We start from the raw sequence: 20,916 nt of genomic DNA, 5'->3' as shown, positions 1-20,916 counted from the left end.
AATAGAAAAATATAAATGGTCCTCCACGTCGTTTGGAGCAGAATTTTAGTTTCCACTGCGAAGTACTCTGCTCATGATTTTCAGGTCATTTCTAGGGTAACAGAGTCACCAGGCATGGGGACTGTGACCTTCTGTAGGAGACAGCCAGACATGGTGGAGTCTAGGCACCTGCCTACTCTGGGAGGGCTGGGAAGGGGGTGATGTCAGGGATATTTTGGGTTCTTTTGTCTTTTTTTTATTATGGTCAAGTATATATAACATAAAACTTCAATTTAAATAATTATACTAGAGTTTCTTATGTATTTAATATTTTCTTTATTTTTGACAATTTTGTACATATATACAATGAAATATAATCATATTTGATGCCCCTATTTCTCCCTCCAACTTCCCTCCTGTCCCCATGGTATGATCCCCCTCCCGACTTCATGCTTTTGTTTGTTTGTTTATTGGTAACCTGCTGAGTCTAGTTAGTACATTATAATCCCTTGTACACAGACGTGGGGCAGTCCACTGGAGCATGGGGAACCTCTCCCAATGCTATCGACTGCCAGTAGCTTCTCAGTCAAGCACAGGGCCTGGAGACGATCTGCTGTCTTCTGTGCTGGGACCTTGACTGGCCTGATCTTATGCAGGTCTTGTGCAGGTAACACAGAAGCTGTGTTTTTAGTGTGGCAGCCACGTCATGTGCAGAGGACAGTACCTCACAGCACCTTTTCCCATCCTCTGGCTCTTATGTTCTTTCTGCCTCTTCTTCCAAGATGGTCCCTGTGCCTTGGCTGGAGCTGGGAGAGGTGCTTCCCTGCCAGGCTGCTCCCTCCTCTCCATGGTGTGTTATGTTTCCTTGAAGAAAGAAGATAAGTTACAGGCCCTCTCAAGTTCAGGCACATGCTTTTCTTGTTAACCATGGCCTTTCTTCCTTGGGCAGCCAACATCTGCCATCAAGCCAGCCCCTCAGGCATGCAGTTGGGGTTACTGCTTTAACCTGGGGCTTTGCACCCTGCTGCAGCATTCTTGCGGGTCATTGGAAGTCATTTTCTGGTGGAAAACAAAATGGTCCGTGAACACATTTGATGTTGCTGAGCAGTAGAAGGGTTTATGTCTCAGACCAGTGCTTTGCCTTGAGCCGTTTTCTCTGGCCAAGTCAATACTTTTGGCCAAGTCAATACTTTGGCAGGTCTACAGAGAAGTCCCCTCTCCAGCTTCCCCAGGGACATGGTCCTCCGGCTCGCTCCTCTTCTCCTTCCTTTCTCCCATCTTTGGAAGCCCTCTTACTTTACAGATCTTTTTATATCTCTTTGAATATCTTTATTTTTTAAGTAATTCAAATAATTCTCTGGAAATGTTACTTGGTTAGAAGTCTCTAGAGCTCTGCGTGTGCTTGCATGTGTGTATGTGCGCACTCACGACAGCTCAGTGTGTGTTGGCTTATGTTTTTTCTTTTTAGCACAATATTCCAATGTAGCCCAAGCTGATCTAGATCTCATGGTCCTCCTAACTCACCCTCTTGAGTATGGGATTGCAGGTTTGTGCCTTAGCACCTATCCTCCTGCCTCATCCTCAAGCATAGTCCCTAGCTCAGCATCTTTGTGCTAGAAGAGACTTAGACCAGGCTCCAAGCAATAGCTCTGCCGGCCACTCTAGAACCTGCCACCTACACAGGAGTAAAGTGAGTCCTTCCTTACTTCACCCCTTATTTCTTATCTTTCAAGTGGCCCTGGTGACAGCCCTCCCATTCTTGTGGACATAAGGACTCATTGATCCATACCAGGCTAGAGCCTAGCTCAGGTGACTAATGTATGTGTATATGTGTGTGTTGTATACATGTTCATGTGGGTGTGTGCACATGTGTGTGCATATGCACCTACTTTGGAACATGTGTGGAGGCCAGAAGTTGATGTCAAGGATCTTGCTTCACCGTTCTTTATTTTTTGAGATAGGCCCTCTCACTGGACCTGGAGCTCATTGGTTGGCTTGACTGGCTGGTCATTAGGCCCCTGGGATCCTCCTATTTTTGCTCTTCCTGGTGCAGGGATTGCAGGGAAACCCTGGTGCGAGACTGCAGGCACACCCTGCCGCACTCAGCTTTTGTGAGGTACAGGGCATCCAGAGTCAAGCCCTTGTGTTTATGCAGCAGGCACTCCACTGATTTAGCCTTCTCCTCGGGCCCTTTTCTAGACCGTCTATAAAAGTCTTCCGTCTGTTTCAGTCCTTCAATCTAAGGCTGTTTAGCTGCAGGTTTTCCTCGTTGCTGTAGTAACAGCAATGCCTCATCTATGGTGGTTTGAAGAACCTTCCTCTGGCCTCGCCGGCTGAACTGAGCCCTCAAGGTTGCCTGACTTAACATGCAGCTCTCAGGCTGACCCCCGGCCAGTCTAAGGAAAAGCCCAGCTTGAACTTTCCACAGTGCTCATCTTCTGACTTTTCTCTTTTAGCTGATGCGTTTTTCAAAGCTGCCATTGGCCTCATCCCAGAAGTCCCGAAGATGATAAGCATCGACGGGAAGCTGCGGCCGTCGGAGCCCTTCCTCCTGGAGTTCCTGTGCAATTTCTTCTCTACGTTATTGATTGTGCCGGTATGTTTCCCAGGACCCACGGGTGGTCTTTATTCACCCTGCCTTAGTGTCCCGAGGCCTGAAAGTGTAAGCCTCTGTCAACTGGCTCCATCGTTGCCAGCGTGGACTGCTGTGACAGAGAGCTTGAAGCTGAGCCGCTTCAGTAGCAAATGTGTGTTTCTCACAGGTCTGAGGTTGAGAGTCTGTGGTCAGGGGCCAGCTTGGCTCTGCCGGGATCCTCTTCAGGGCATTGGCAGCCCTCTTCCTGAGACATGATCACATGGCAGAACGTGAGAGCCAGAGTTGCTGCTGGCCCTTTGGGTTATCCTCTGGAGTCTAATTATCACCTTTCAGGCCCCATGTGTATTGGACAGGGTTCTCTAGGGGATCAGGACCAAAGGATGGATATGTAACACAAAGGGGATTTATTAGATGGGCTTGTATATACGGGTGCCCTGGAGAGGCTGAGAACCTAGTAGCTGCTCAGCCGACAAAGCTGGATTCCTCAGATGTCCCCAGCTTGGCACTAGAGACCTCGAAGGTCCTTGGAGAGTGCACTGCACTCTTCTGTCTACATTGGAAGACCGAGGAAGCCATGTTCTGATGTTGCGGAAGGATGGCAGCCGCAGGGTGGATGCACTCACAGCAGAAGGCAGATAGGAAACGAAGCACTGCTCTTCGCTAGTGCTGTCCACCTGGAGGAGGCTCTTTGTCTCAGTTAATCTGTAACATGGAGGGTCAGGCCTGCTTGTTTGTTTTCTGTCCCGCTCGGTACCCCATAACTGTTTAGCCCCAAAGAAAATCGCACATAGGTCTCCATAAATTATAAGCTGATTGGCCCACTAGCTCTAGCCTCTCACTGGCTGATTCTCACATCTTGATTAACCCATTTTTCTGATCTATGTTAGCCATGTAGCTCAGTACCTTGTTCAGTGGGGCAGATCACATCCTGCTGTTTCAGTGGTCTGGGCAGGAGTGGGAGGAATCAACTTCCTCTTTCCCAGAATTCTCCTATTCTCATTGTATCATTTCTACTTCCTGTCTGGTTTTCCTGCCTATATTTCCTGCCTGGCCAATCAGCGTTTATTTGAAACATGATTGACAGATTACAGACAATTTTCCCGTACCATTAATCTGTCCAGGAAATGCCCTTACAGACCAGGCATGTCTTTAAAATATTTTATTTATATGAATGTTTGCTAGCATGTATGTGTATACATGTATACCTGGTGCCCACAGTCACCAGAAGAAGGTATCAAATCCCCTGGAACTAGAGTTGTAGACAGTTGAGAACCAGCATACGGGGTCCTCTGAAAGAGCAGCTAGAGCTCTTAACTGCTGAGCCATCACTCCGTTGCCAACCAGGTGGTCTTTTAGCTGATTCAAGGACCAATCAAACTTAACCACTGCAGCATCTGATTGGGATTGGGGCTTCTGCCTATCTTTGGGGAGGGGGCACTGACATTCAGTGTACTGTACTCTGCTGATACAAGGGCTCAGTGGCCTTGAACCATGATGGTGAGAATGGGGACTAGCTCTTCCTCCTCCTGGCTCTCATGTCCAGCGATTACCTATGTGTGTGTCCTATCCATAAAATGAGGGTGGTCTTTGTGCCAGCTCCCGTGTTAGGGTGAGGTCTGAGCGAGCACGCAGAATGTAGCCACACAGTGAACCTTCTGGGTAGCAGGATTCTTTGGAACAGTAAACAGTGAAACTGGGATCCTTGTGGCTCTGACAGATGAGCAGTCATTCTTGGGCTAGAAGGAACTGGGGCCCTTTGGGGAGTCCTGCAGTAGGAATTCTTGGAGGCTTCCCATAACTGGGGTTCTCAGCCCCTGTCTTTCACTGGGATCCCACCTGCTTCCTGACATGAGTTTGGATGTATTCTTTCTCATCTCATATCTTGTCATCAGTCTTTTGATTTTTTTTTTCTTTTTTTCTCTAAGACCCTCACTCTGTAGGCCAGGCCATCTGGAACTCAAAATCCTCTTACTGCAGTTATTCCCCCGCCCCAGTGCTGGGGTTACAGACATGCAGCTCACCACCTTACTACACCCACCCCCCACCGCCCCAGTGCTGGGGTTACAGAATGCAGCTCACCACCTTACTACACCCACCCCCCACCGCCCCAGTGCTGGGGTTACAGAATGCAGCTCACTACCTTACTACACCCCTCACCCCAGAGCCCAGTTACAGACATGCAGCATACTTCTTCACTAAAGTCCTCTCTGCAGAGACAAAAAGCACCCACCTTGCTTCTGAGAGATCACCTGAATATCAGCCTGCTCCCTTCCTTACAGAGCACTGCGGTAACTCTGACCACCAAAGCTTTAGCCATACAGCTGCATTTGTATGATCAATTCCCTTGAACAGCCCCAAGAAACCATAGGCATTGCCTGGCTGCCACAGGGAGGGGGCACAAAGCAGGCCCGGCCAGCTGGTGTGGTATACTCTGGTACTGGAGTACATCTCCTGGACTCTCAGCACTGGGAAGCCTGGGCGGGGAGATTCTGAGTGTCAGGCAAGACCCTATCTCAAAGCCTCTGGAAAAAGAAAAAAACTGCAAACCAGATATCCACACAATACCCCCAAACCTCTCCTCAAGAAGATTACATCAGAGTTGCCCTGTTGAACACACATTCCTAGAGCTCCCCCTTGGAACATCTCTCTCAGGAGACTGAAACTGGCCGTTTGGAGGTCATGGCCTGAGTGGTTTAGGAGGGACCCAACCTGGAGAAATGTCATGCCGCATTTGGGCTGTGCCAGTGACTCAGCACTTGTCGGGATCCAGGTTTCTTTGGGGGGGGGGGTGATGAAATATTCTTTAGTCAGTTGTGACAGCCGCACAAACTCTGGATACACGAACAGTCACTGAATTGTATGTCCTGAATGGGTGTATTGTTCCCTGTGTGGATTATGTATCTCCATCAAGCTGAGAAAACAAAAAATGACTCAGCAGTGGGCTCTCTCTGTTCAGATTCCAAGTTCTCAGAGGGGGACCGGGAGGCCCAGCCACAGACCTGCTCTTGGGTGAGGCTTTTGTCCTTCAGCGGTTGGCAGCATCCTGGGGAGGAGCCAGGGGTCGAGGCAGAGCTGCAGGGGCTCCTGGAGTCTCTTCCATCGACACTTGATCCCAGGGCTCTTTGGTCAGTGCCTCCCTCTCTGTAGGACCTGGTTATTTGTCATAGAAGATGACCAGAGGAGAAAACTAGGTTTCCGGTGAAGCGGTTGATGTTGGTTGTTTGGCGGTTAACTGGGGTGCTTCACAGCCTGCATACAGGCTTCCCGTGTGCTCAGAGTGGCTAGAGTCTCTCTGAAAGGCTTCTCCTCAGAGTCACACACTTGGGTTCAGTCTCCGACCCAGTGACCTCACAGCTCTGGGGCCTAGGAGATGGTTTTTTTAATTCCTCCAAGTCTCACCTGTCATCTTTCAAACATGTCATCATAAGGCCCACCTTGCAGGACTGCTGTGTGGTTTGAATGAAACCATAGCTATGAAAGCATGGTGTAAACCAGAGACCCTTCCCTGGGGTTACAAGCTGGTGGCCAGAGAGAGAGAGCAGACTGCAGCCTGGAGTCACACTTGCTTCCCATGGGACAATGGGAAGCACTTGGAATGAGTTTTCCACATTCAAAATATTGGTCGATTGTGAAAGCAAACACAGGCTTGCGTTCTCCTTGAGGAGTCAGCTCCTGCCTGTGGCTGGCATTCCATGACTTGGTCAGGTAGCCACAGCTGGAGAGCAGCTGCTCCAGACACGCCCGCTATGCACCTTCCCCAGCTCCCCTGGGTATCTGTAGACACGTTTAAAAACTCCTTCCAGATGCCAGCCTGGCACAGAGGCATCAAGAGAGCATCTTCTGCTCGGAGTGGGACTTCGTTGCTTCTCCTGCTGTCAAAGACTGCACTTTGGCGAGACCCAGCAATAATCAATAAAGACTAATTTGGGGGGTGGGGGGAATGCATGTAGAGGTCAGAGGTCAACATCAGTATCTTCCCTGTATCTCTTCTTCAGCTCTTGAGACAGGGTCTCTCAGTGAACCTGGAGCTCACCAATTAGGACAGAACGGTTGCCCAGTGAGCCCAAATCTGCCTCTTCTCCCAGCACGGTGGGCACAGACAGGTGCAGGTACCGTCTGCTCCTGGCTTTTCCGAGCGTCTTGGTGATGTGACTCAGGCTGCGTGCTTGCATAACAGGCACTTTGCCTACTGAGCTATCTCCCAGTTTTGACCCCAAGAACATGCCAGAGCCCTTCATCAGCACTTACAGAGCCTCTGAGAATCCTCCCTGAACCCTTTAAAGTAGGAATTAATGAATCTGTTTCATTTATAGACACCTAGAACTGAAAAGACTGTCTGGGCTGTGTAGTAGCCTCGTAGCAGAACAGGGATTTGAACCTGGATTTGTCTCTCCCAGGGGCCCTCACACATGATGTGATCCTGGGGAGTGTGTCAGACGCTTGCTTTGCTCAGGGCCATCCGGGGTTAGCAGCTCGTCACCGCTCAGCAGAGATAGCACTGTACAGAAGCAGCTTGTCCCGACTTTTCCCATCGCTTTCACTTGCCGGTCTCCAACCTCTGTCTAAAAATATGAAAAAGAAAGCTCTAGAAACCATCCATTTTCACCTGTGGGCCATTCTGCACGGTGCGATGAGATGTCACCCATCCGAGTGTGAATCGTCATTTGTGCAGTGGGTCCGCCCTGTGTGTGCCACCTGCTGTATCAGGCTCAGGTCGCTTGCCAGTCTGTGAGCGCATTTCTTTTGCTTCAGTGCCCGGAGCACATAAATTTAGTGACTGTTGGGATATGCTGAAGAGAAACCCTTGAGTGGTCCTTTCTGCGAAAACGTAGAAGTTTTCAACTTAATTAGAAAGGGAAAACATCTTATCTTTTGTTACTGTGTGTTGTTAAATTTATTCTAATTTACAATTAGTCATTGTTAATCTCCTACGGTGATGGTTAGATTTAATCGTCAACCTGACACGACCTAGAATCATCTAGAAGGGATTGTCTAGGTCAGGTCGGCCGTGGACATGTCTTGGGGGAAGATTCAACCATTGCGCAGCACCGTTTCCATCTGTAGCAGGGAATCCTGGACTTGTAAGGGTGGAGAGCCTGGGCTGAGCACTAGTGGGCACTGATTCGTTGCTCTCTGCTCTTGGCTGTGGATATGATGTGCACAGGGGCTTCATGTTCCTCCTGCCTCTACTTCCCCAAGTGTTGTGCTGGACCGGTAGCCAAAAAAAAGCCATTCTCCCTTAAGTTACTCTTGTCAGGGCGTTTCTGTCACAGCATCAGGAAGGAAACTAAGAAAACTCTGTGTCGAAATTATACCGCCTCATGGGTATGTACGTGTAAGAAAAAGTATCTATAGGGTTAGGCACTTGTGTGGTTTCTGGCATGACTGGAGTCTAGCCTCTCCTCAGAGGGACTTTGGAACAGATGATTGGCTCTTCGTGTGAGCAGAGAGGTCCCACCTGAGTAGCCATGGCTAAGAGACAGTCAAATGAATCACACCTGAGCCATGACAATGGATTTTGCATGAAATCAACCCCCCTCCTGTTTACCTCAGATTGGTTCCCTTTCATGTCACAGGTTTGTGGGGGGGTGGGTGGGTGGGGTGGTTTTTATTGTTTTAGAATCTTATTTCCCTGTGGTAACCACATGTAACATAAGCTCTACTCCTAAACTAAAGGCTTCAGAAGGACTGTACAGAGTCATTGACCTTACATAAAATGGTGACCAGCAGATCTTGGGAGTGTTTTGTTTGCTTAACTGGAAATGTATGCTTGTTGCTCCCTACCTCCCCATTCTCCACCCTCCGCACTGTTCACCCCTGGAGTCATGAATTAGGTGGTTTTAGATTTCTCTAAGTGGACTCGGGCAGTGTTTGTACTTGTGACTGGTCTGTTTCCCTTAGCGCGAGTCGCATGCTTCCTCCATCTTGTCACGTACAACAGGCTTTACTGTTTAAGGCTTGCCAGGCTTCCACCGTGTGCACAGACTTCTCTTTCTGTGCATTCATTCATCCCACACCTTGGCCATTATAGCAGTGCCGCCGTAGACACAGGCTTGCTAATGTCCTCTCCAGAACCTGGACAGACACCCAGACCAAACTGGTAGATCATGTGGTAGCTACAGCAAGCCACATGACTGAGGGCACTCAGGAGCCCCAGTGTTATATGAGGCTCAAGAGAAGGAGTTGGGTTGTTCAAGGGTATGGAGTGGGTGGCTGTTTTGATTGATAGGCTTGGATTATTTAAGCTTTTGCTCATGGGCATGTACCTTCTCAGAAAGTATCATATTTTTGTTATATACTTGATAGGCATAGGCAAAAGAGAGTAAATAGAAGATTTTTCCTAAAAGTTCATGTAGAGGACAGAGTTTGTCTTACTTTGCATGTAGTCAAGCAAGTTCGGGCTTGATTGCCTCCCCCACCCTTTATACCTGGACAGAAACTATTCGCAAAGGGACACTTTCTGATGGTTTTCGGGGGAGGAGAGATTGGTTTGTTTCTTTGTTTGGAGCGAGATGTACACACAGGTTGGTGGGTGTGAGGTGTCTGAAGTTGCACACAGGTTGCTAAGTGCATGGTCAGGAGAGGGGTGTGGGTTGCAGTGCCAGGTTACGAAGCTATTCCCTGTGCCTCCCTGCTGTCCAGAGAAGCTGTTTCCAGGAGCAGCACAGTCTCATTTAGCAACTTCTGGTAGGATAAATAAAGTAGAACTGTCACATTCAGGTCAGTGTTGAGGTTTCAGAGCCCCAAGTTTGTGTGGGATTTGTAGGAGCTAGAATATTAGGATCTTGTTCTCTGGCCCTGGTCACTGAGGCTGCAGTGGGGACACACATTCTCTTGTTTTTTTACTTATTAAAAGTAGCTATAAAGATAGCAAGATATCCACATTCCACTTCACCCTCTCCTCTCTATCATCCTGGTCCATAAGTACCTGCTAATCTGGGAATGGAGGAAGTCAGGCTTAATGTTAAACATCACCAACTCCATCTGTAAGAAGCACCAGGCACTGCAGGGACATTTGAGTGCCCCTCTCGTGGGGATTGGGTATTTTTGTGTTTTTAGGCATTGTCGGGACAAAGGAGTCACCAAGGAGGACTTCAGGTCATCGCTGGTTGGCTTTGTGGGTATGGTGGGAGGTTCCTCCTGAAAAGCAAAGGCCAGAGTGAGCTCCCGGGTGATTCGAGAAGCCCCACCCCAGAAGGTGGGTGTTCAGCTGAGACCAGAAGGAAAATGAGCACTAGGTGCTAGGGAGAAGAGAGGGAGGAGAGGGCTTCATGGCAGGGAGCACAGTGTGCGAGAAGGCTAAAGGTAGGATGGGGGTGTCGGGCACCCCAGAGGGAGGAGAGGGCTTCATGGCAGGGAGCACAGTGTGCGAGAAGCCTAAAGGTAGGATGGGGGTGTCGGGCACCCCAGAGGGAGGAGTGGGCTTCATGGCAGGGTGCACAGTGTGCGAGAAGCCTAAAGGTAGGATGGGGGTGTCGGGCACCCCAGAGGGAGGAGAGGGCTTCATGGCAGGGAGCACAGTGTGCGAGAAGTCTAAAGGTAGGATGGGGGTGTCGGGCACCCCAGAGGGACTGGAAGGGAAGGACTTATGAAGCTGTGCAAGTGAGGAGACACTGGCACCTGCTCCAGTAGCCTCAAATCTGCTGGGGATCTGTCTCCTTTGCACCCCAGGGGCCCTTTCCTGCTCTGCTCCCAGCCCATTGGTGTTCTGGCTCTGTGGCACCCAGCCCTTACTGGTCATTTAAATCATATACCCCTCTTTTGATGATCAGCCAACAGTTCATAAATACGCACTCGAAACTCTGAACCAAGCACCCAGTAAGGTGGAAGTTCTCCAGCCGGTCAGTGACCCAGCCGGGACTTAAAGATGTGCTGTTACCATCTTTGCTTAGAAGTGCAGCAATCACGACTCAAGTATTTCTTCTCACCGGGAGTGTGATGAAGTGAGGATTCCTGAGAGCAGGGACTTCAAAGGGACAGTGGGGGGACAGTGTCAGGCCCTTTTTTGGGTCAGTAAAAAGAAGGACTCACCTTCTGGCTCCCTCATGGAAACCACCTCATTGGCATTGAGTTGCCCCATCTAGGAGGGAACCTAGCCAGGCCACTGGGGATCTTCCCACTGGAGTACCATGTCAACCCAAACACCTTTTCCTTATATAAATGCGCAGCCTGGGGAGATGGCTTTGTGACTAATAGCCCTTGCTCAGCGAGCAGGAGGTCCTAAGTTTGATTCCTCAGCACCCATGTGAAAAGGCAGGCATGGCTGTGCATGCCATAATCCCAGACTGGGGAGTGGAGACAGACTCTCTGGTCCACCAGCCTCGCTCAGACAGGCAGCTTTGAGGGACCCATGCTCAAGGCAATGTAAGTGAGAGAGCAATAGAAAAGACATCCATTCTGCTCTGGCCACTGCATGCCCACGCACAGGATGCCATGTAACATGTACAGAGGGGGAAGAAGAAAGAGGAGGAGGAGAAGAAATAAAAACCCGAGTGTGGACTGGGGCTTCAGTTAAGTTTGTAGAGTGCTTGCTTTTAGCACGCATGAAGCCCTCTCAGTCACCAGTACTGCATAAAACCAGGTGGTATATGCCTTAATCTGGGAAGTGAAGGCAGGAAGGTCAAGAGTTCTAGGTCATCCTCTGCTTTATGGTGAGTTCTAAACCACGAAACCCCGTCTCAAAGGGGCAGGGGGCTGAGGGCAGAGATAGGCAGATTCTGGACCTCACTGGCCAGCCAGTCTGGCCAAATTGGTGAAGTCCAGGTTTAGTGAAAGACCCTGTTTCAAAAAAACAAGGTGGAGGGGCTGGAGAGATGGCTCAGAGGTTAAGAGCATTGCCTGCTCTTCCAAAGGTCCCGAGTTCAATTCCCAGCAACCACATGGTGGCTCACAACCATCTGTAATGGGGTCTGGTGCCCTCTTCTGGCCTGCAGGCATACACACAGACAGAATATTGTATACATAATAAATAAATATTAAAAAAAAAAAAAAACAAGGTGGAGAATGGCCAAGGAAGACATTTGACGCTTACCTCTGGCCTCCACACCAAAATTCATTAGCACACGTGTGCCCACACACAGAATATGTACATCACACACACCAAAAAAACAACTAAATTATGTGTATACATTAGCACATATTTGTGTACATAAAATACATACACCACACACATACACACAACAAAACAACAGCAATAACAAAATTACTAGTTTAATATTAGACACACATTGAAATCATTGTGTTACTTTGAAAGGATACAGGACTGGGGTGGAGCTCAGTTGTTGGTACAGTGCTTGCTTGTCTAGCATGCTCAACTCCCCAGGGTCTATCCACAGAAAACCTGATACAGTGGTACATGTGTGAAATTCCAGCACTCAGGAAGTAGAGGCAGGAGGACCAGAAGGCCAGAGTTATTCTTAGCTGTATAGCCAGTTCAAGGCCAGACCTAGATACATAAGACACTGTCTCAAAAAGAAAAATAATCTACCTATGCTTGGCTTCAGCTATTGAACCATTCCCAAATATTAAAACAAACAAATTATGTTGTAGTCCCTGAAACACGGGAAGTGCACCATGGACATAACCTGTCATCTCTTTGGTTTTGAACAAACCATAGAAGTGCTCATCTTAGCCCATTCCCTGAATTCCTATGGCCCTACTTCTCTGAAACTGTGTTCATTGGTCTCCCACAGGGTGGGGACATTAGTGTTGAAATGAAGTTGCTGGAACATTCTGACTGTGGTCTATTCCCAAGGCAGATCCTTAAATTAAAAAAACAAAATGTATTTTAGTATCCACATAGCCGAACAAAATAGCCTAGTTAGAAACAGCTGCAAGCAGAGGAAGGCAGCGGTGAGCTGCCAGCTGGGACTGACTAACCTCGCCTGGGTGGTTCAGATTGATGCACACAGCTCGCATTGTTTGGATGCTTGAGCGTCGTGCATCCTCTTTCTTGCTGATACAGTAGGAACAGTTCCCACAGATATGAGTGGCTTGTGCACATCTCGAGCTTCTCTGCCCAAATCCTCACCCCTGGGCAGTGTCACTAGATCAGGCCACTGCTGTCTGAATTTAAAGCCCTATGCCTGTGCTCTAAATAGTCCCTCCATGCGCATCTTCTTCCTGAGCACATAGACATACCCAGTGTATCCAAAGAGGGGGAGCTAAGAGCAGACACACTGCCAGAACTCTAATCTTGGGACCCCCCCACACCTCCCATGCTGGAAGTGTAGGCCTACTCCTATGGGTGAGTTAGGGCCAGGCCTGGTGGACTGAAAACACTATAACTGATTTCAGGACCAGTTTTGTAGCTTCCTCGGGGCCTGGCACATGGAAGGTGTCAACAAAGGCGATTGACTCAACATGATTCCTGTGGGGTCTGCCATATGCCACTCACTGTGCCAGGGCCAGGGCACATGCTCCCACCTGGCCATGCCACGTGTATTCCTGGAGGCACCTTCCACAGAATTCAGCCAATTGTCACAGTAAGTGCTGAAGAGGCTGAGGCAGGAGGATAATGAGTTTAAAGCCAGTCTGAGCTATCCCTAGAGCCGGGATGATGGCTCAGTGAGTGGTGCCCAGAAGCATGCGGACCTAGGTCCTGGTTCTCAGCATCCACATGAAAAGCCAGACATGGTAGCGGGTTTGTGAGCCTAGTACTGGAAAAATGGAGACAGGAAGATCCCTGAGGCTTGCTGGCCACTCAATCTAGCCAGCGGGTGAGCTCTAGGTTCAGGAAGAGAGCTGTCTCAAACAGCGTAGGGAGTGACTGAAGAAGGCTGCAGATTTTAGCCTTTGACTGCCATGTGCACATGAACCACACTCACAAGCATTCACTTACATGCATACCCAACATGTACTCACAAACACACATAAGCACATGCCTAAATCCAAACAAGCAAAAATCAGAATCCAGCCTGCTATTGAGAAGATCTTGCAGTGTGTGGCAGACACAGGTGTAGCAGATATAATACCTGTCTTCTGCAGGACAGACGGAGGCCACCGTATGTGACGGGACAGTTCTCTGAAGCCATAAATCAGACATTTTTATTTTTATTTTTTTTAATCAGACGTTTTTAGATGGCAGGATGTACTCACGATAAAAAGAACGAAGATAGGAAGCTGGGCCTGGTGCCCCGGGCTTGTAATCACATCTACTTGAAAGGCAAGCACCATAAGTCAAGGCCAGCTTGAGCAACATAGTGAGGCATCTTAAATACAAAAAGGGCCGGGCAGTGGTGGCACCTGCCTTTAATCCCAGCACTCGGGAAGCAGGCAGAGGCAGGAGGAGATCTGAGTTCAAAGTCAGCCTGGCCTACGACACGAGTTCCAGGATAGGCTGTAAGCTACACAGAGAAACCCCGTCTTGAAAAACTGAAAAGCAAAAAACAAACAAGCAAACAAACAAAAACAAGAAATACAAAAAATGCTTTCTGGGCCAGTGAAATGGCTCTGCAGGTGATGGCACTTGTTACCAGGTCTGAGGACTAGAGTTCACTCCCTTGTACTCAACTGGTAGTAAGAGAGAACCAACCCCTGAAGCTGTCCTCTGGCCCTGGCGTGTACATGATAGTGTATACCAATACTCAAATACATGTGCACACACACACAGAGGAGAAAATGAATGTAACTTTAAGGAAAGTGGCTTCCTGTCCATGGAAAAGCATGTTTTTGTTGACTGGCAAAGCTGCCTCCATTTAACTGGTACTGGATTGGGACTTGTGCAAGGAGCATTCTTTACCCTTCAGCTGCGAGGTGCCAGTTATTTTGCACACTTGTCAGTGCCAGGGAGAGTGGCCTCTGGAGATGCTTCTGGCTTCCAACCCATCCAGCCAACAGGAGACACCGCCCGCAGACTGGCGTGGGTGAGGATACCTGTGCAGTGCCTGTCACCTCACAGTTGAGCCCCAGCCATGCTTTGCCAGTGGCCTTGTCCCTCCACGCAGCCTCCAGCTGCAGATCTTGTTCCAATAGCGCCCCTACCTGCACCTGCGTTTTTAGCCTGGGATAATAGCAGCATCCTCCTGGCACCAGGCCCTGGCGCCCAGCCTCATGCTGGCCCCAGCTGCGAAAATAATCCTCCTTTGTACCTTTTTCTCTTGACCTGAGTGTATCCCGCTAGGGCCCAATACTGTGCCTGGCCTACAAGTAGGAGAGGTGTGGCTGGACCCAGGCAGCAGAGATTGTGTGGGGGTTGGTAGGGCAGCTGGGCATTTGTTTCCTGGGAAGTGTCAGCAGGAAGCCACCTTGGGGATGGAACTGAAACCACCCACCTTTTTGCATTGCAACTCTCTTTTGGAAAGATTCTGTGTAGTGTCTGAGAAACATACTTTACTCTCCTAGGTTTTCCCTCTCATGGGAGTCCAGGTCAACCCTTGCTGTGGGTGAGGATCCTTGGGAGTGGGGCTGTCTTTGAAGTCAGTGCAATGGCTTCTGCCGTGCCATCTGCTGAGGACCCACACTCCTCCTTTGTAATTAGACAGATGTGATCTGCTTCCACAGCTGGGCATGGGAACTCAAGGAGTAATCACGGAAGCACAGGCTATTGGGCTGACAGGTGACTGCCAGTTGTTCTTTGGACCCGAATGGGAGGCTGTTGCTCATGCCGCCATCCTGAAATGCATGATCAGTGGGTGAGGTGTGTCTTGTCACTCTCTCTCTGTGCTGTCTGCCTAGGCTCCTGAGTGGCCCTGCCCGAATGAAGAAGCAATGAGTCTTTTAGTCCCAACAGCTGCTTAAGGGAAACGTTGCGTTAATGGGTGCTTTAAGTCTTCTGCTTCATAGCTGGGTTTATCTGTCATGTTTTTTTCTCTACCAGGATCATCCAGAACACGGAATCCTATTTCTGGTTCGAGAACTTCTCAACGTGATCCAGGACTACACCTGGGAGGACAATAGTGATGACAAAATCCGAATCTACACCTCTGTCCTGCACCTGCTGTCTGCCATGAGCCAGGATACCTATCTTTACCACATAGACAAAGGTACCAGCATCCCAACCAACCCTCAGCAAGCCCCCATTTCATGGACAGCGAAGGGACTGTTTCACCATGTCTTCTTAGTGTTTGTGTGCACATGGGTTGTGTGTACATATTTGTGTGTGTGCATATGGAGGCTGAACTTGACTCTGGGTGCCTTCCAATCATTCTTCACCTTATTTATTTGAGTCAGGGTCTCTCATGGAACTGGAATTCACCAATCTAGCTAATCTGGCTGGCTAATGAGCTCCATAGATTGGCCAGCCTCTCTGCAAGCCCATCACACCCCGTACTTACTTGCTGGGCTTACAGGCACATGCTGCCATGTCCAGGTTTTACATCTGTGCTTGATATATATGGTTGTTTGAATAGGAATGGCTTCCATAGATTCTTGTGTTTGAATGCTTGGCCCCATAGGGAGAGGCATTATCAGGAGGTATGGCCCCTGTTGGAGGAAGTGTGTCTCTGTGGGCTTTAAAGTCTTGGATGCTCACGCTAAGCCTAGTATGGCTCAGTCTCTTCTTGCTGCTTGCAGATCAAGAGGTAGGACTCTCAGCTACCCCTCCAGCACCATGCCTGCCTGCTCTTGCGTCTCACCAATGGCAATCATAGACTTAACCTCTGAACTGCAAGCCAGCCCCGGTTAAATGCTTTCCTTTGTAAGAGTTGCTGTGGTCGTGGTGTCTTTTCACAGCAATAGAACTCTAACTAAGACAGTGTCCACACTCAGGTCCTCCTGTTTGTGCAGCAAGCACTTTACCCACTGAACTGTATCTCCAGCCAGGCAGGGCCTCGTGAGTCTGGTGTCAAACTCACTTTATAGCTGGAAATGACCTTGAACTTTTTTGTGTGTTCTCACTCTGTGGGTCTGGCTGCTCTGTGTTCCTAGACCTTGAATTCTTGCTATCCTCCTCTATGCACAGAGTGCAGGGGTTGCAGGTATCTATCAGCATGCCCAGTTAATGCAGTATTGGAGACTGAACCTGGGCTTCACACATGCTAGGCAAGCGCTCTGTCAGCTGAGCTGTGTCTTAGCCCAAGAGCCTGTATTCCTGAACCACTTCCCACCCTCCACTGAGTCTCCCCAGGAAGAAGCCTGGCAATTTGTAGGATCAGCTTTGTGTGTGTGGTTTTGGAAATGGAACCCAGGGCCTTATATGTGGTAGGCAAGCTCCGGGCCATTAGCCATCTGCCCAGCCATGTGTGTGTGTGTGACAAGTGCCTGAAGTCATTTTGACCACGTGCTGGGATTGCAGAAGCACCCTTGGATCACTGTTGAATACACAGGTAGATGAGTGTCACCACTGGCTCGCCTCACCCCAGTCCAGGTGGGCTTTGGTGTGGGGTTCTGTTCCTGAGCTTCGGGAGGGTGTGGAGGCCTGCCAGCCCTCACCGTTCCAATGCTGAGAGGAAGGGGCAGTCTCTTTCTCCCACCTGCTACCATCTGTTCTGTTGTTGCTGGTGCTTGTTTGGGAGCAGCCTCCCTGTATCCCTCCCAACTCCTTTTTACGTCTTCTAGTGAATTAAACCCACAGAGCCTCAAATTGATTGCATAATCTCACCTGATCCCAGATAGGCAGAGGATTGGACATAAGTCGTCCTCAGTTGCATTAAGTGTTTGAGACCCTGCCTAGTCTACATAAAAAATACATCCTAAACCCAAAATCCCCATATTTAGGATCCCATGACCTGGCGCTGGTCCATCCAAGTACTTACTACTACCATGGCCTCACTTGTCTGTGTAGGTGGGCCAGGTCAACCTTGTGCCCCACACTGGGTCCTCAGATCCTAGCCCAGAACCCAGTGATGAGCTGACCTCATTCAGTAGCTGCTATTGTAAAAATGATTTCCCTGGGGAGGAGCATACATCTGCCTGCTCCTTATAAGCCCCAACAACAAGCCAAAGTATGACTCCGCCAAAGTTCACCCTGGGGAGCCAGTGAACTCGTTTGCTTGCTTATACAAAGCATGGGTGACACAGAGCAGGCACACTGAAGTCTTCAGCCAGCACAAGCAATGGTTCCTTCCCCATAGCTGCCCAGATGAAGTTCCCCTTCAGCTAGCTTTCTCCAGCCTGTGTACTCTCTCACCTCCTGAGGTCCCAAAGCCACGTAGGGCAGAATTGCGTAAAACTAGTCTTGAGTGAGGATACAGCGGTCCTCACAACTCCCCCCTTCTCTGATGGAGGCTTGATCATCTCAGCCAGCAGTTTTGAGCCTGTTCTGGATGTAGAACTCTGAGAAAACTCCAACAGAGGTCCTCTGTAATGTTGGCTCATCTGGGCCAATTTTTCAGGGGGGTCTTCCTTGGTCAAACCTGATTTTTCTTAACTCAGAATGAATCCACAGCCTCTCATTTCCTGTGGAAATAAAAGCAAAACCTCTTCTCCAAAGTAACATATCGTTTGACTTAAATTTTGAAGTCAAGGCATTTTCAAAATACTTATGTTGGATTAATTCAGCAACATTTATTTTTAATCAAATGTCTTTTAGCAGCTCTTGCTCTTTCCTCAGCTGTTAAACAATTCAAAGACAACATAATAACATACAGTATCCAGATTCTTTGTGTATTTTCCATCTTTACATGGCTCTATTTTAAACTCTATCTCTTTTACTTTTAATTTTTGGGTTTTTGGAGACAGGGTTTTTCTGTATACTTTGGCAGTCTTGGATTTCAGTCTGTAGACCAGGCTGTCCTTGAACTCACAGAGTTCCACTTGCCTCTGCCTCCCAAAGGCTGGGATTAAAGGTGTGTGCCACCACAAGCTAGTGTTAACCGTCATCCCAAAAGTCTCCTTAAAAGGGCAGTTCAGGGTAAGCTTGGAGATTGCGTGTGGTCAGAGGAGCTGGGAGTGGTGGAGGGCAGAGCTGCTTGTTTTCTGTGTTCTTAGAGCCTGTACCTGCTTCAAGTGGCTCAGGGAAAACATGCTAGTGTTCATGTGTAGAGAGGGAGCATGCTAGACACACAAAGTGGCCAAGGATTATGGTTTGACAAGTCTGTGTGACAAGCAGGCAAGTATCCACTGTCATGGCACAGGGCAGCCAAGGGTCTGCAGTTGTTGGGTCTGTGTGAAAAGCAGCAGCTATCCACTGTCAGGTGTTTTATTCAGCTATTCTATACCTCTGATACTTTTTAAAAATAAAATGTTGTTCTGAAGTCGCAGTCAGAGATGAACATAACACACCCCTGATGTTTTCTTCTCAGTTTAGTTATGCGCAGGTTTGCTCATTCTCCATGGAATCTATGCAAACTCCAGTGAATGCATAAAATAAAGGAATGTAACTTTTAAAAGTTCCTGGGAAACTGTAAATTAGGAACTACACATAGCTACATGACTCCACTCTGTGTAGGGAGGGGCTCCATTATATATACTGTTGTTTGTTTTTTTTTAAATGTTTATTTATTTATTATGTATACAATATTCTGTCTGTGTGTATGCCTACAGGCCAGAAGAGGGCACCAGATCCCTCTACAGATGGTTGTGTGCCATCATGTGGTTGCTGGAAATTGAACTCAGGACCTGGAAGAGCAGGCAATGCTCTTAACCTCTGAGCCATCTCTCCAGCCCTATATATACTGTTGTTACATTGTGTGTGTGTGTGTGTGTGTGTGCGCGCACACACACGCGCATGTGTACATGGGTATGTGTTCACGTGTGTGGAGGACAGAGGTCAGTGTCAGGTGTCTATATTGTCCTCTCCGAGACTTTACTTTTTGACACAGGGTCTCTCTCTGAACCTGGAGCTCACCACTTGGCGGGGCAGGCTAGAGGGAGCTGCTCTAGGATCCACCTATCTCTGCCCTCCTTTGTCCTTGTACTAAGTTACAGCCATGCACAACTACACCTGGATTTTTCACATGGGGATCCAATGTGGACTGTCATTTTACTGATTGAGTCATCTATCTTCTTCACTCCCAAAGGGGACTGCTTTTTCTTTTTAGACAAAGTCTCACTGTGTAGCTCTGGCTGTCCTGGGACTCAGCTATGTAGATGGACCAGGCTGGCCTCAAACTCAGAGGGGCCTGACTCTGCCTCCCAAGTGCTGCAGTTAAAGGTGTGCACCACCATGCCTGACCCCAAAAGGTCATTTCTTTCTTTCTTTCTTTCTTTCTTTCTTTCTTTCTTTCTTTCTTTCTCTTTCTTTCCTTCCTTCCTTCCTTCCTTTCTTTCTTTCTTTCCTTTCTTTCTCTTTCTTTCTTTCTTTCTTTCTTTCTTTCTTTCTTTCTTTCTTTCTTTCTTTCTTTCAATCCAAACAGGGTTTCTCTGTATAGTCTTGGCTGTTCTGGAATGCACTCAAGAGTTTCAATGCCTGGTTTTCCTTGTTCTTGGACTCTTGAACACCTTCCCATTCCTGTGGACCACATCTGGGGATTGTTTCTGTGCAGTCACTAAGAGATTGTGACATACCCAGAGAAGGACTATCCGTACCCTCACCCCCTCATTTCCCTCATTTGGACTTTTCTTCCTCTGTACAACAGGATCAAATTGGAGGCCCTTCTGTGTTTCTTATGGCTGTTGTCTCCTCTGAAGTGTGACTGAGATGAGAGCCGTCCCAGTTGTTCCTTAGAGGGATAACACAAGGGTATAGGAAGCACAACTACATCCCAGCAGGATGTAGAGCTGGAGCTTACTAGCATGCTCTTTAAACAGGACTACATTACTGTAGCTGAAACAATGGGAATAGAAGCTCGTGTTGGTGCGGAGGGAAGGAATGAGTTCTGAAAGGCAGAAACTGTTTTCTTTGTTTATGAAGGCTGGTGCTAGCCAACAGAAGAGGACCGACAGGGGAGATGACTCAGTTGGTGAAGCACTGGTAACTCAAGCATGAGGACCTCTAGGACTGCAAAGAGAGGTGACCTCTGAGGCTTACTGGCCGGCCTGAACTAATGAGTGATTTCCAGGCCACTAAGAGACCCTGTCTTAAGAAAAAAGATGACCAGCTCCTGAGAAGTGACACTTGAGATTGATTGCTGAGAGAGAGAGAGAGAGAGAGAGAGAGAGAGAGAGAGAGAGAGAGAGAGATCGGAGGGCAACTTAGTGTTCACCTGCCATGCAGGAAACCCTAGGTTCTACCCCCAGCCCTGCAGAAACAAAAACAAACAGCCCATGTGTTCACAGTGGAGACTAACTGAACAGTTCTGGGCCCCTGTGCAGGGGATGGGGTCAGCCACCACAGACAAAGCCGCAGAGCTATCCTCAAATAATGAGTTTATCATTTAAATGAAAACCCAAACTTGACCACAGCAGACTGCATGGTGTCTCCTTTGCCCAGCCAGGGCCAGGCCCTTTGAAGGGGAGAAGAAAGAGGAAGCAGTATGCAAGCCATCCTTGACTGAACCCGCCTTTCTCTAGGCAGTGGATGT

At 48.6% G+C, this 20,916-nt stretch overlaps 1 protein-coding gene and 1 pseudogene across 1 annotated transcript in view; both read left to right on the top strand.

The window, feature by feature from the left end:
- The window catches only part of Vps35l (VPS35 endosomal protein sorting factor like), a 105,749-nt gene that overhangs the window by 79,858 nt on the left and 4,975 nt on the right, over positions 1 to 20,916 (top strand). The window contains exons 27-28 of the mRNA XM_050143380.1: positions 2,436 to 2,575; positions 15,393 to 15,558. Of these exons, the coding sequence (XP_049999337.1) occupies positions 2,436 to 2,575; positions 15,393 to 15,558 (306 nt within the window). The remainder of the gene's footprint in view (positions 1 to 2,435; positions 2,576 to 15,392; positions 15,559 to 20,916) is intronic.
- Positions 14,195 to 14,310, top strand: LOC126502419 (uncharacterized; annotated as a pseudogene).

This window comes from Alexandromys fortis, unplaced genomic scaffold, assembly GCF_014885135.2.
Source record: "Alexandromys fortis isolate MF-2015 unplaced genomic scaffold, M_Fortis_MF-2015_v1.1 scaffold_45, whole genome shotgun sequence".
Lineage (NCBI taxonomy): Eukaryota > Metazoa > Chordata > Mammalia > Rodentia > Cricetidae > Alexandromys > Alexandromys fortis.
The sequence above is the reverse complement of the archived record's forward strand: the minus strand, read 5'-3'. Positions and strand labels throughout refer to the sequence as shown.